The 15,025-nt window shown below is 50.9% G+C and overlaps 2 protein-coding genes across 3 annotated transcripts in view; both read right to left on the bottom strand.

Moving 5' to 3' along the window:
* Nucleotides 1-15,025, bottom strand: part of LOC119248645 (cytochrome P450 2G1-like) — a 343,966-nt gene that overhangs the window by 229,947 nt on the left and 98,994 nt on the right. The window lies entirely within an intron of this gene.
* LOC119250433 (cytochrome P450 2A13-like) lies at nucleotides 6,414-11,931 on the bottom strand. Of its 2 annotated transcripts, XM_037518160.2 has the most exons (9): nucleotides 11,752-11,931; nucleotides 11,350-11,512; nucleotides 10,445-10,594; nucleotides 10,114-10,274; nucleotides 8,867-9,043; nucleotides 8,392-8,533; nucleotides 7,734-7,921; nucleotides 7,138-7,279; nucleotides 6,414-6,622 (listed from the first exon to the last, which is right to left on the bottom strand). In XM_037518160.2, the coding sequence occupies exons 1-9, from the start codon at nucleotides 11,929-11,931 to the stop codon at nucleotides 6,441-6,443; spliced, it is 1,485 nt and encodes a 494-aa protein (XP_037374057.1). In that variant the 3' UTR covers nucleotides 6,414-6,440. The 2 variants fall into 2 exon arrangements, with proteins under 2 accessions (XP_037374057.1, XP_054553171.1); XM_054697196.1 differs by lacking the exon at nucleotides 11,350-11,512 and having other exon boundaries at nucleotides 11,742-11,931.

Below are 15,025 nucleotides of genomic sequence, written 5' to 3'. Positions count from 1 at the left end.
TACTAGTTATTACTTTCCCTGTAGCCACTGAGAGTTTCCAGATTGTGATCTGATGCCCTTTTTAAAAAAGATTTATGTATTTATGCATACAAGAGCTGGGATGTAGACCAGATGTGTGGGGGAAAGGTGAGAGGATTCACCAGAAACAGAGTGGGGAGTAGAACAGGCAGATGGACTGAAATACACTGCTGAGGGGAGCAGCAGGCAAGGAAGGAGAGGTCTGCTGTGCCATGTGGGTCAGCTTCCGGGCTGGGTATCAGACCCCTGCTGCCTTGGCTGCCCATAGCTTTAGAGTGCTGAGAATTAACCTCTTATGTCACCAGAGAGGCCCTGCTGCCAATTTTGGTTGATAGCAAAGTCGTGGAAATATTGTTCCCAGAGGGTCCTGAGATCATACCAGCAGTTTTGGTAAAGATGGTACTAGAACCCCAAGCCCAGCAACAGATACACTCAGCAAAGTTGTTGTTTGTTTTTTATTATTTTGTTATTTGGGGAGCCAGAGCAGGTAGTGTTTGCACCTGGGATGATGTGTGTCCAATTTCCTGTTAGTTTTTTTTTTTTTTTTAAGATTTATTTATTTATTTATGTAAGCACTAAGTACAGTCAGAAGCGTGGGAAGGTGAGAGAATTCACCAGAGCTAGAGTGGTTAACAGAACAGGCAGACTGACGAAATACACTGCTGAGAGGAAAAGCAGGCGGAGCAGGAGAGGTCTACATGCCATGTCGGACCCTTGCTGGTTTCCGGGGATGGAACCGGCCCTGCAGAGGTTGAGGGCAGCTTCGCAGCCCAGTGCTCAACCACTGCGCCACCTAGGGAGGCCCTCCTGTTAGTTTTTTTTTTTTTTTTTAAAGATTTATGTATTTATACGTTCAAGAAATGGGGTACAGGCCAGTGGTGCAGGGAGTGAGAGAATTCACCAGAGACAGAGCGGGGAGCAAAACAGGCGGATCTACTGAAATACAGTGCTGCGGGGAGCAGCAGCCGAGACAGGAGAGGTCTGCTGCACCATGTACGTAGCTCTCTGGCTGGCCAGGGATGGAACTCATGCTTCAGAGGCTGCGGACAGCTTCACAGTGCTGTCTGTGCTTAACCCCTTGTGCCAGCCCCTTCCCTGTTAGTTTTGGCATTGTAATGATTCACCCACACTACCTGTGTCCCTCTTCTCTCCTCCCGTAAACTAGGCATTCAGTTAATGTCAGACCCTTTCTTTAAAAAGTTCTTTTATTGTTCCCCCACATCTCTGTCCTATACCCCAGCTCTTGTATGCATAAATAAGTAAAATAAATCATTAAAAATATTCTTGGATTGGTGGGACCACAGTGGGTCCACCCTATTCCTCCTTGTGATTGATGGGTAGAAAAATAACCAAACTTTTTTGGGCTAGAAATTTGTCCCCACTGGGAATGTGGTTCTTAAATGTGAGTGTGCAGAAGAATCTCTTCTCACAAAATTCTAAATGTCCATGATTTTAAGATTTTAAGCTTAGAAGGTCTTCCTGCTGGCCTAAGGGTTAAGCCTCAGGACTACCACCATGAAGGTCCACCAAGAGAGCCTGAGTTGGATCCCTGGCGAGGTAGCTGACCCACATGGTGCAGCAGAGCTCTTCTGTCTCACCCAGTGCTCCCCACAGCAGTGTGTTTCAGTCCATCTGCCTGTTCTGCTCCCCTCTCTGTCTCTGGTGAATCCTCTCACACCTGCCACCCCCACCTCTGGCCTGTACCCCAGTTCTTCTATACACTCTCTCTCTTTCTCTCTCTCTCTCTCTCTCTCTCTCTCACACACACACACACACACACACACACACAGAATTTTTAAGTCTATAGTCCTTACCTTCTTATTCTGTTCATACATATTTTCCCCTAAATATCAAGGTGTGACTCATTAGGAGAGGTGAAATTTGATGCTGGTGGGATTTTGTGGTAATGGTGACACAGTGAAGGGGTTGTGTGACTCCCCCCACAGTGAACTTAAACATTGGGCCTGAGTCAGCTGTCAGCTCAGGATGGAAAACACAAGAGCTTATCTGTGGATCTTGAAAACAGACGCCCCCACACTGTAGCCTCTGGCTGCAAGCTTGCTGCCAAAGGGACCTAAGAACCAACCCAAAGTCCACCACAAAGGACCTCAGCTCGAATCACCTCCCTGCTGGTCCTTCAGGGCCCCCAAGGCTCTGGCCTGAGGGAACACACTTAGGGCAGCCCTTGGGTTATAGACAAGATCATTATTCCTAATCTAGAATTGTGTCTTTTGTGATTCTGTGGCAGTCCCCAAGAGCAGAGGAAGAGAACTAGAATTGGTAATTCAGAAGTTAAGTTGTGGGGCCTCCCCGGTGGCGCAGCGGTTGAGCGCTGGGTTGCGAAGCTGCCTGCAGCCTCCGCAGCACCGGTTCGATCCCCGGCTGCTCCCCGGCCACTGGAGGAGGGTCCCACATGGCGCGCGGACCTCTCCTGCCGCCCGCTGCTCCCCTCAGCAGTGTACTCGGTCCTTCTACCTGCTCTGCTCCCCGATCTGGCTCTGGTGGATTCTCTCACCCTCCTGCGCTTCTGACTGTACCATGTTTGTATGAATAAATAAATAAATACATCTTTAAAAAAAAAAAAAGAAGTTAAGTTGTTTTGTATGAAGGTGATGGGTGTTCACTAGACTAATAGTGGTGATGATTTTGCCATTTACACAAATGCCAAATCATTGTGTATAAGGCCGTTAGCTGATTGGATGTTACCTGATGTCATGGGATGCCAATTCGATCCCAGTTAAAAAAAATTAAAAAAAGTGGATCTGGGTCCCTCTGCAGAATTCTGATGTAGTCAGTCTAAAGTGAAGCTGGAAAATCTAACTTTTGGCCAATGCCTGTAGCTAAGAGGGAGATTTATAAATGTCTTTGTTAATAACAAAGAAAGATGTCAAATCAATAGCTTGAGCTAACACCTTAAGACATTGAAAAAGAAGAGGAAACGAAAGCAATTTAGAGTAAAGTAATCATAAAAATTGGAGTAAAAATGAATGAAACATGGGCCTCCCGGTGGCGCAGTGGTTGAGCGCTGGGTTGCAAAGTTGCCCGCGGCCTCTGCGGCGCCAGTTCGATCCCTGGCTGCTCCCCAGCCACCGGAAGAGGGTCCCACATGGCACGCAGACCTCTCCTGCCGCCCGCTGCTCCCCTCAGCAGTGTACTTCGGTCCTTCTGCCTGCTCTGCTCCCCGCTCTGGCTCTGGTCAATTCTCTCACCCTCCCGCGCTTCTGACTGTACCCAGTGCTTGTATAAACAAAACAAAACAAAACAAATAAATAAATGAATAAAATACATGCCTCTTTAAAAAAAAATGAATGAAACAGAAATAGAGACAATGAAATTCATAATGAAAGTCAGTGAAAGTCAATGACAACCAATAATGTTATGGTCACCTGCAGAACCAGGTGGATTCAAAACTCTGGTTAGAAGTAAACATGGAAGAAGGCACACACACATCTCACACACTACGAGGGTTTATCACTGACATAGTTGAGGGCTCTGGAGAGAGCAGAGCAGATGATATTAATATGTGTGAAGTGGATTGCGAGAACATGGAGGGAGACTGGTCTGGGTTTTTATGGTGGTAGGGGCTGAGGGTTGCTTGATTTGCATCTGCCCCCACCACCAACCCCCACACCAGAGGAGAGAATACCTGGGCTCTCTTGTCAGCTTGCCCAGATAAGGGGCATGGGGGAAGGGACAGGGGATACTTCATATCAGCAAACATATAAAAATAGAGTCAAATTTGTTGTTGTATTTCACTACTGATGTTTGACTGATGACTGAAATGTGCTGCCTTTTATTTAATTGAATTTGAGCTTATTGCAGGAAACCACTGTGGTTTTCTTACTGACAGCCGAAGGTGAATATGGCACTGAAGGCCTTTTCAAGAGACCAGGCCTGTATGTTGTGAGAAGTGAAATGAGTTCTCTGGTCTTTCTCTGTGATGTCTGGAATTCTTAAGTGGATTTGAGTGCCCTGATGAGGTCTTCCATTCCAACTTCAGTATATGTAGACATGTGTGACTTTGATTTATAGTTTTGCATGCCAAAGGGCACAACAGGTAGCACAAGAGGTGTCCAGGAGGAGAGTGCGTCCTTCAGCACCGTAGCATCTGGCAGAGGGACAGAAGGCAGGGCGTTCCCTTTTCCAGCAGGTAGACTGTACCAAAAGGCCCAGGTTTGCCTGGCTACAGGAAGCCTCATGGCGACGCTAAGCGTGCTGGGTATTACTTCAGTGATGCAAGGCATAATGGACATTTGAACACAAGGGTCACAAGTCCAGAACCCACAAGAGCCAGCTATCACTGCTCCAATGGTGTATAGTGTAGGGCTGAGAGGGTAGTTGATTGAGTCAGAACCCAGGGCAATTTCTGGCCATCCTGGTAGACCAGAGTCTCTAGGGGGCCTGGGAGGAGGGTGCAAAATCCTCTGTAATGAGAGTCTCTGTTGGGGAGGGGCACTGATGGAGTACCTTCTATATGGCCATTAGAACAGATTCTAGAGCCTTTTGTTTGCACAAGATGCCATTCAAGGTGAGACTAGGGCATTACTGAGAGTACATAAAATTTGTAAATGAGCACTATGTTGGCTCAGTGACCACACAAGCGTCAAAATTTGTATTAGCAATGTGGGGGCTGAGAGCGGCCAGAATTGTCTTGACAATGCCAGGGGCCCATGGGTTCAGCCTACCCAATCATGGTGAGGAATTTACTGTTGTGGCAGTGTCTTGCTTCATGTGACCCTGTGTGAACCCACACCTCTTTTATTGGCTCCCTGTTTAGTATTTGTGTGTCTTGAATGAGAGTCCATTGAATACCCTTTGATCCATCGTTTCAGTAACGTTGATAATGTGGTTCTAAATGCCTGGCAGTGAGGCTTGAGGTTTCAGGGACATTTGTGAGAAGCCGTTGATTTTTTTCAAGGTTTAGACAGGCCACATTGGGTGGTCAAGAGGAGTCCCAAAAGTGGGACACAGGAAGTGAAAAATAGACACATAGAACAGAGCAGAAGAAAGATGGTTGTTTGGTGAGCAACACCAGCTGACCCGTCCCTCACACAGGTGGTCTTTCCCCTGAGTTCTCTCTGTCTCTCCATCTGTACGTAAGCACATGCATGTCAAACCTTGCAGAACCCATGAGCAGTGCTAAGAAGCTGAGTCCCATAGATTAAATGCTATTGTCAAATCCGCAGTCGGTATTAGGTACTAATCATTTGGCTTAATAATGCCCCTTATAGTAGTAATTGCTCCCAAGGGGCCGAGTGAGATTCTAGCCAGGATGGTGCCTCTGTTTAACTGTCTTGCCTTTAGTTGTCTTTCATCTAGAAGAGATTCTCAGCTTTTGTCTTCCTTGACCTTGACATTCTGAATAGGATGGATAGTTCTGGAAATTGTCCAGACTCAGTTGGGATTTGCTTCATGTTTTCTTATGCACTTTTTTCCCCAGCAGAGCTTTTAATCCTTTGGAAGACAAAGCCTTTTTCAATAGACCTTAATGTGGCATTGCTGCAAAGCCTGCCTGACCTTTGGCTTGCATTGTGGAGTCTAGAGATTTTTTTTTTAATTGTTTGGACACATACGTAAGGTATGTGCTTTCAAAACATTTCTCCCAGACTGTTGCTTCTATTTTCATTCTTTTTTTTAAAGATTCACTTTATGTATTTTTGCATACAACAGCTGGGATATTGGTAGCGATATGGGGTGTGTGTGTGTGTGTGTTTGTGTATGTGTGTGTGTGTGTGTGTGAGAGAGAGAGAGAATTCACCAGATACAGAGTGGGACAGAACAGGCTGATCTGCTGAAATACACTGCTGAGGGGAGCAGCAGGCAAGACGGTCTGCTGTGCCATGTGGGTCACCTCCCTGGTGCAGATAGCTTCTTACTGCTGATACTTAACCCATTGTACCACCAGGGAGGCCCCGAAATTTTCTTTTTAACTGGAGAAATGGCTACATTTTGAGGATTTATTATGTAAGACCTCCTTAGGCTAACCTGTGTTCGCATCTTTGCTCAGCAGTCACTTGTGATCTGGGGGAACTTCAGATAGAGACTTACACTTCCTAAGCCTCAGCTCTGTCCCCGCAAAGTGGCATGAACACAGCTGCCCAGGTCTGTGAGCATTAATGGAGTGAGCGTAACGCTTTGGCGTAGGGCTAACACAGAGTATGTGTTCAATAAGTAATGTGTGTTATTCATTTTCTTCTTCACCGTATACTGTAAAGTTTCCCTTTCTCCCATCCCATCTCGGAAGAAGACTTTCCAGCAAGGTGAACGTGCTGTTTCTCCTAGGCCTGCCAGGCACCTGCCCCTTACTCCCCCAGCCCACCTTGACTTAGCCCCGCCCTCCCACTAGCCGCGCCCAGGCCCGCCCACAAAATGCCGCCCACCCGCGGCCCCTCCCACCAGTGCTGCCAGGGCAGAGCCCTCCATTAGCGAGGCTGGAAGCTCATGGTGTAGGTTCTTGGGATGGTGGCAAAGCCCACGTGTTGGGGGGATACGTCGATGTCCTGGGGTGGCCGCGGGAACTGGAAGCGGAAGTTCTGCAAGATGTTGGTGAGGTAGAGGAAGAGCTCCATTCTAGCCAGGCTTTCTCCGAAACAGTATCGCTTTCCTGAGGAGGAGAGGCAGGAGGGCCCGAGATGAGACCTGTGGCGCTGCAGCTGGCCCACTCCCATATCTAGCTGCATCCTCTCAGGCAGGAGGGACTGGAGTATGGGCTTGAGAGGCTTTCAGAGAATGCATTCTGAGCCTCCCTTCCCATGCACAGGAGGTGGGGGTGAGTCATGAGGATGTAGTAGTGGAACTTTAAATCCCTCATTTCCTCCTCCCCCTCAACACACATTAAAATATGGTTGCTGTGCTGTCCTCTCCATCTTAAGGATCTGAAGACTTTCAGTGACCTTGGACAAATCTGTGACTCCCTGAGCCTTAATTGTCCCATCTGTGAAGTGGGTACTACTGCCCCCACCTTTCCTGTGGCTCAGTACTTGGTGGTTAAGGGGCTGCAGCAGGATGGCTTCAAGGTAGATAGGTGGAGGAACATAGCAGGGTACCCCTCAGAGAAGGGGTCCGGGAGGATGAGGCCCTGTGGTGAGAGGAGCCAGGGCAGCTGCTGAGGGGTCTTACCGATGGAGAAGGGCACGAAAGCATCACTCTTCTTAAACTGCCCCCGCTCATCCAGGAAGTGTTGGGGGTAGAACTCCCGGGGTTTGCAGAAGAACTTGGGGTCTCTCAGCACGGAACCCAGCATAGGGAACACTTCTGTGCCCTGGTGGGGAGGGGAAGGAGGAGGAAGAGCTCTGATAAGGTGGAGTGGGGAAGGTGTGTGATGAAAACACGGGAGGGCTGTGGGGAATGTGAATGATGAAGAGAAATGGGAGGCATGGGAGTTGGGGGGCTGCGAGGGAGGAGTTTTGAGGGCCATAACATTCATGTCCCTGAGACGGGAAGTTTGGGTCCTGTGTCTCCCAGGATATGTAGTTGGTGTGTCAGAAGCTGAGACACTGGGGGTATATGAAGGTTCATTTCCCCAAGACAGAATGTTTGGGGGGAACTGGGGCGATACATATTCAAGGGGCTGTGAGCAGCAAGGCTGAAGGAACATGATGGTTGGGGAAGTCTTAGTTTGAAGGGGTAGGACAGGACCTGGGAAATTTCTGAGGGGAAGGGGGTCTGGTCACAGGGGCAGGTGGGAGGTCCCTCTGGGCTGGGCGGGGCAGCACCTTGGGGAGGATGAAGTCCCGGAACTTGGTGTCCTTGGTGACTCTGCGAGCCAGGCCCATGGGGATCATGTCTGCGAATCTTTGGATCTCATGGATCACTGCCTCCGTGTAGGGCATCTTGGCTCGGTCCTCATACTTGGGCTGACGGTTCTTGCCAATCACCCTGTCAATCTCCTCATGAATCTTGGCTGGGGGAGGGGACAGAGTGTGTTTAGGTAACTAGGAGTCCTCAGGGTAGACAGGATAATCCAGATATGTACACCCTGGTCATGGCATGCACGATCTGCGCGTGATGTGGAAAGCAAAGGTTGGCCATGTACATGGTGTGCTCGGGTTCCTTTTTGGTTGGCCATGCCAGAATCTGGGAGGTGCTGGGGTGGGGGGTGGTCTCCATGAGCGCGGAGTGTGCACTGGGTGGGCCCTGAACAGGAGCTGTTTGTCAGTCCCTTTAGATATTGTCAATATTGAAGAGCCAGTGAGCCCGGGCTATTGCCTGGGCAACAAAGTCAGCTGGACTTTACCCATCTCTGGCTAGCAGGACAGGTGGGAGAGGCAGGTCATGAGAGAGGTCATGAGAGAGGCAGGGGGGGTCATTGCAGTGGACTCAGCAAACTTGGGTCTGTGGCCCCAACTTCCTTGCCTGCCCCCCCAGCCTTACCCTCCACATCTGGGTGCTTCATGAGCAGTAGGAAGCCGTAGCGGAGGGTGGTGCTGACAGTTTCGGTACCCGCGAAGAAGAGGTTCAGGGTGGTCAGCACCAGGTTCTTCATAAAGAACTCGGTATTGGGGTTCTTCTCTTCCTGCAGCGAGACACGGCTTCAGGCTGAACCCACCCCCATGCTCTCATGGAATTTTCTTGGGCACCCCTCTCCTGATCCAGGCACAGGTGGGAGAGGGACCTTATTTCTGCTAGTCTCAGGCTAGTGCCCACGCTGCTGGCTCTGACCAAAGTGCTTTTCCCACACTCTTTGCAATGCTGAGTATTTGTCCCTTTCTTGTCAGTTTCTCCTTTTTTGATGTCGTTGTTTATGATAGGGGCTGACTTTCTTGGGGCATCTGTCTGTCCTCACCCCCAGCCTGACTGTCCTCTGCCTGGCTTGGCCCTCCCAGCAGGCTCTGGCCCTGGGGTGTACCTCCTTCATGCGGATGAGGAAGGAGTCGATGAAGTCCCGGGGGGAGTTGGGGTCCAGCATGCGCAGGTTGCGCTCCACCTTCTTGGCTATGAAGTCCTCCAGCCCCTGCAGCTCCTTAAAGGCCTGTTGCTGGGGCCCTGGCAGGTGCTTCATCACGGAGGAGAACATCTCATAGAGCTGGGGGTGGGAGAGAGGAGGGGGTGGGTGCTGTCACTGGGCAGGACCTGTGGGGAGTGGGTCCTGCCCTTGGGCAAGGAAGGCGCTGTTGTGAAGGCACCTGTCCCGGTGTTTAGAGTTTTTGTGAGCCCGGTCGGGACTAGATATCTCATTTTTCCCAAGTCATGTGTGAGCGCCCCTGTCCAGGAAGTTAGGTGGGATGGTTTGGGATATACATACAGGTTCCAGATAGTCAGGTGAGGCTTAATGGAGCCCACAGGTAAGAGTTTGGATAGCCAGGGGAGGTTGGAGGGTGACACTAGATATTGTGTGGACCTGGTTTGGAGAGGGTTACTTAGGTTTAGGCATTCAGGGGTGCTCAGCCAAAGACAACTAAGTATTTAGGGGATCTTGATTGGGGGCTCTGTAAAGTGGTTCAGTTATTAAAGTGAAGCTGGTGGTCATTTGTTCAAATGGGGGCAAAATCTGTCATATACAAATGGGGTTCCTAAGGGCATCTCTGTAGGGTTTAAATGGGCTTGGGACTCTTATTTGGGTGTTTGGAGAACAATCTATCTAGGTGTGTGTGTGCTTGGGGGTCTTGGCTGGGGTACTGTCCAGATGTCCAGGTATTTAAGGGGGCGGGGAGGGACATTTGTTCACTTAGTCCAGGGACTGGTGTGAGATGTTTCTGTGTAGCTATTAAATAATTTTGGTGGGATGGATGTTGTAGCACCAGGGGTTCACATATTCAGGAAGTGGTCACCTGCTGAGATGTTAAGGAATTCAGGTGAGAAATGTAACAGAGAGCACCTGTTAGATATTAAGGTGAGTGGGACAGGAACTCTAGGTTGCTTGTAGACAGGGGCGGTGCTTTCAGATTCTGATTTTGCTTGTGGGAGAGGCAGTGAAGGCACCTGTTGAGCCATCCAGGTGTCCTGGGAGACCAGGTATTGGCATCTGCGCTGGGGGCTGCTTTATAGGAACCCTGACTGGAGCAGGGTGGGGATCTGGGACACTTGGCTCCCCTTGCAGGAGTGCTGGCAGGTTGTGGCCTGGGCATGGTAGAGCCTCAGGCTGGCATGGGTTACCTGCCCGGTGGAGGTTGCTGTGAACTGGAAGCTTCCCGATATCATACGCAGCAATGACAGGAACTCTTTGTCCTCATAGTCGAAGCGGTCCCCGAAGACAATGGAGCTGATGACATTGGAGACACTTCGGCTCAGGAAGAAGGTGGGATCGATGAAGGCACCTGCAGTGGGTCCGGGAGAGACAGGGATGTGGGTCTGATGCGGGTCGGGGAACTGCAGGAGAGCACCCAAGGGACTAACCAGCCTCCCCAGCACCGGGTGTCTCCCCCGGTCCCCAGTGCATGCTTGCTCAGGGCATTTTCCTCCTCCAAGTCCTGGGCCCCCTGCTCACCTTTTGTGTCCCGGAGACCCTCGATGAGGTAGCCAGCCTCCTCCTGGATGCGTTCCTCGATGCCGCGCTTGCCCAGGCCAAAGTCCCGCAGTGTGGCGATGGAGAAGCGCCTCAGCTGCTTGGCACGTTCGCCATTGCTGAATGCCACGCCTGTGGGCAGCGGGGCAGCAGCATTGAGGGCAGGAAGGGCAGCGTGGACCGCGGAGGGCGCCCAGGAGGCCGGCTCAGGGATGTGGAGGGAGGTGAGCAGAGAGGGAGGGCGTGGGTCAGAGGGGTTCTGAGAGAAAGGCCCGTGCATGGGGACGAAGGGTGAGGGAAGAGGAGGTGAAGATGAGGGGGTTGGAAGAGTTAGGGGGAAGGAGAAGAAAGGTAGGGAAGGCGAGAGGAGAGAGAAAGATGAGTCCAGCAGGAAGGAGGGAGGGGAGAGGAGGAGCAGTTTGGTGTGTCTAGAGAGGGAGCTAGGGAGGGAGAGAAGTTGGGAGAACAGACCCAGGAGTGCCAGGTCAGATGCACAGAGAGGTGTGAAGAGAGGGAAAGATCAGAGGTGGCGAGTGGAGCTCTGGGGATTTCCAGGCAGAAATGATGCCTGTTTCTAAGACAAGGCAGGGAGAAACATGGAGAAGCACAGAAGCTGGGGAGGAGAAAAAGCCAACAAGTCACATAGAGATAGAGGACCAGGATTCCAAAGCAGAAGCTGGTGAGCTCCTGGAGGTCAGGGGGACCAGAGTCTGTATGCAGAAACCCTGGGCAAGGTAGGAGGACACAGGCGAGGCGGCCCTGAGCAGGGGAACAGAGGAGACCAGAGTAGGGCCGGGCCAGCCCTGAGTAGGAGAGAGTGCAAAGAGGACTGGAGAAACTGAGGCCATTAGTGGGTCTGACCACACTCGCCCACGCGGGTCCCTCACCATAGCCTTTGAAGAGCCAGTCAAAGGTGGCCTGCTCTCCCCGTCCGCTGAATTCCTCAGCCTGGTCCACCAGGGCCTCCTTCACGGCGTCATGGCCGCACAGCACCACGATCCTCCGGGTTCCCAGGTGCACGGTGAACACTGGGCCATAACGCTCTCTGAACTGAGGGAGATGAACGCAATGGGGTTTCTGTGAGGCATCCCCCTCTGTACCCCTCTCCCCTACCTTTGGACAGACAAGGAATTGAACATCCCAAAAGCTGGTCTCTCCAAGCTAGGACTCTACCCTGAGCCCCCCAAACTCCCCTTTCCGAGGCTCTGTTTGGGTCTTGCCAATGCTCTGCCATAAAGTCCCAGCTTCCTGACAGTCCTCCCAGCCCCCATCTCCCCGCCACATGACACCTTCATGAGAGAGTTGTACATCTGCTCGGTGTTCAACTGCAGGTAGTTCCCGATAAAGGGCAGTGGGGTGGGCCCCGGAGGCAGCTTCCCCGAGAGCTTCCTCTGCTTCCAGACGGACATCACGACCATTATGGTCAGGCAGGCCAGCAAAGCCACCGACAGCAGCCCTGAGGCCAGCATGGTGGCGCTGAGTGAGATGGTCAGGTGGTGATGGCCGGGGCGCCTGCCTTTATATTATCTGGGAGAAAGGGAGGACTTCAGCCCTGATTATGTAATTGTCTCATTTCACCTCCCAGCTACACGCACAGCAGGCTCCCTGCCTACTTTGGGACACAGCCAACAAGGGAGGAAGAGGGGCCCCTAGGGCAGATTGATCGGGAGTGGGCTGAAGACCGAATTTGTGATCCTGAGGAAGGACCACCGGGGGCTGTGGACTCGGGGGCAGTGGTTACATTGCAAAAGGGAAGATTTTGGACTATTTGTACACAGGAAACTCTGACCTTTGATTTGGAGTCTCAGAGGTTTCATTGAGTGGATTTAAGGGTGGTGGAATGAGACAGGATGGGGAGCTACATGTTTGGGGGCTTTCGCTGGGAGGGCTGTAGGCTTAAAGGCCTTAGAAGGAGATATTCCAGGGAATGACTTTGAGGGCCTTTGAGTGAGAAAGTCCTGCTGTGTGTAGGCTCTCTGGTTCCTGGGAGGAGAAATGTCCGTGGAGCCCTGTGTGGTGGGATCAAGCGCTGAAGGCCTGATGCTGGGATTTGATCTGCTTTTGAGTCAATAGTGTCGCCTTTTGATGCCAGATTCCTTTCAGCCCTTCAGAGGCAACCCAGAACTACCCATCCCTGGTTGGGAAAGGAGCAGAATCCAGGGCAACATTGAGTGGAACATTCCACATAACAGGAAAGGAGAACTTGTGGTGTCAGTTGGCAGAAGGCCTGAGAAGCACTTGGGAAATATAAACACCAGCAATCTGGTACTGAAAAATATGCCAACTGGCTCAAGGGTTATAATTAACCTCTGAGGTTGGTCCCAGCAGGGTCTGACATGGACCCCGTGTGGGCGCTGGGATTGGCCCTGGCCAGGTCTGGGCAGGCTCTAAGCGCTGGACCACCCTGCCCCATGCCACCTCTAACTTGGCCAAGTGCCAAGGGTCGTGAGGTTGGTGTTCTGGGACTGGCATCAGGCGGCGAGGCTGTGAGTCCAGAGTGGGGGAAACAGAGGGCAGAGGGCAGAGTAGAGAGAGGAAAGTTGTTTGTTGGTTTTAGGCTGGGAGGAGGAGGAAAGGAGGATTAGCACAGGTCTGACAGGTATGGCGGTAACAACCCCCTACTCCCCTTCAGCAGCCTGCACCTGGGGAGCCCACGAGCCGGGTCCCCTTCTCTTCTCCTTGCTCCTTGTCAAGCAGGGGGTAGAGTTGGGGAAGTTTATTTTCTTCTTGCTCAAATTTTATTAATTTGTTAGTTGTTTGCATCTCTGTGACTTTGGGGTACACTTTCCCACCTCTGTATACGTGCACACGCTTCACTCACCTGCCACCAACTCTTGTGGCAGGTCCTAGTCCCTTCCTGTCCCCTCCTCTCGGCTCCTGTCCCTCTGGCAACCAGTGTATTTTCACAGAGTCTGAGAATTATTTTCACTGGGGTTTGCCAATTTGTGTGGTTTGGTAATTTACATCCAACCAATGAGTGGACTCACTTAACGACTTATGTCACTACTTTTTGTTTTTGTAAAGATTTTTTAAAATTTGTTTTACAGGCCTCCCCATAGGCGCAGCAGTTGAGCGCTGGGTTGCGAAGCTGCCCACAGCCTCTGCAGCACCGGTTCGAACGCCGGCCGCTGGGCAAGGGTCCCACATGGCACGCAGACCTCTCCTGCCACCCACTGCTCCCCTCAGCAGAGTACTTTGTCAGTCTGCCTGTTGTCTTCTCCTCTCTGGCTCTGATGAATTCTCTCACCCTCCCGTGTTTCTGACTGTACCCAGTGCTTGTATAAGTGAATGAATGAATGAATGAATGAATGAATAAATTAATCTTTTAAAAAATTTTATTTTTACATATAACAACTGGGTTTAGTCCAGATATGCTGGGCAGGGGTGTGTGTTTGAGAGAGGATTCACCAGAGGCAGAGTGGGGAGCAGAACAGGCAGATCTACTGAAATACACTGCTGAAGGGAGCAGCGGGCAAGACAGGAGAGGTCTGCTGCACCATGTGGGTAGCTCCCTGGCCCGTGATTGAACTCCAGCTGCACTGGCTACCAATAGCTTGATAGCCATGTTTTTAACCTTGTGCCACCAGGGAGGCCCCCTTATTTCACCTCTTGTAATCACTCTATGATCAATCCAGTTCATTCCAAAAGGAGGTATTTGTGTTGTGGTGCTCCCTCTATGGAGAACACTATAGAGAAAGACATTTTAAAAAATAAAAAGGAAATATTCTGTGATACAGCAACATCACTGCAAGGTATTTACCAAAGAATATGTAGGCTCTAATTCGAAAAGCATGTGTTTGTCTGTGTTCCTAGCTTTATTTACAGTTCCTAGCTTTATTCAAGACCCGAATCATTCTAAGTGACCAATGACAGACAACTGGGTTAAGAAATTATGGAGTCTGTCCTTGCTGGAATATGCCTCAGCTGTTAAAAAGAATGAACTAGTGCTTTGGGGGAGCTTGTTTCTCCGTGAGGTTGGCACCAGGAAGGCCATGGAGTGTTTATGAGCTGTTTTGGGGGCAAGGGAGGCGGGCGAGGGGGCAAGCTGGAGAAGTGCTTTGGGACAGAGGCAAGTGGAGTGTAATTTGTTGATGACCCTAGGATTTCCACTGAGGTCAGCCCTCTGACCTTGGTGTTGCCTTCCAAGGCAGAATGTGTGCGGGTTGCGGGGCTGGGGCAGCTTCTGCATGAGTGATGAGCTCAGGAAAATCCTTTCTCCTCCTGGGCCTCAGTTTCCATCTAGACAACAGTCCTAGTTAGGAGCAAGATTAAGACATGCGTCAGGGTCCTGACCTTCCCCCTCAGAGTTGTGTGACCTTGGTTCACCTCTCTGAGTCTGAAGAGGCCTATGACCTTAGTTTCTTTTTGTGGAGTCACTAGATGTGCTGTGAAGCGGTGAGTGTTTCATATAGTATTGCTGCTGCTTCATCTGTGGCGTGAGGGCTGGACAAGAAGCTTTCTCAAATACTCTCTTCTGGTTTTTCCATTCTCTGGTCTAAAGTTCTGAAAGCTTTCCCTCGGAGAAAGGAGGAAAGAGAGAGAAGAACCTCCCTCCCATTCCTT

The sequence above is a fragment of the Talpa occidentalis genome, unplaced genomic scaffold (genome assembly GCF_014898055.3).
Source record: "Talpa occidentalis isolate TD23 unplaced genomic scaffold, MPIMG_talOcc4v2.1 talOcc4.17, whole genome shotgun sequence".
Taxonomy (NCBI): domain Eukaryota; kingdom Metazoa; phylum Chordata; class Mammalia; order Eulipotyphla; family Talpidae; genus Talpa; species Talpa occidentalis.
Note: the sequence above shows the minus strand (reverse complement) of the source record. Positions and strands in the feature narration are given on the sequence as shown.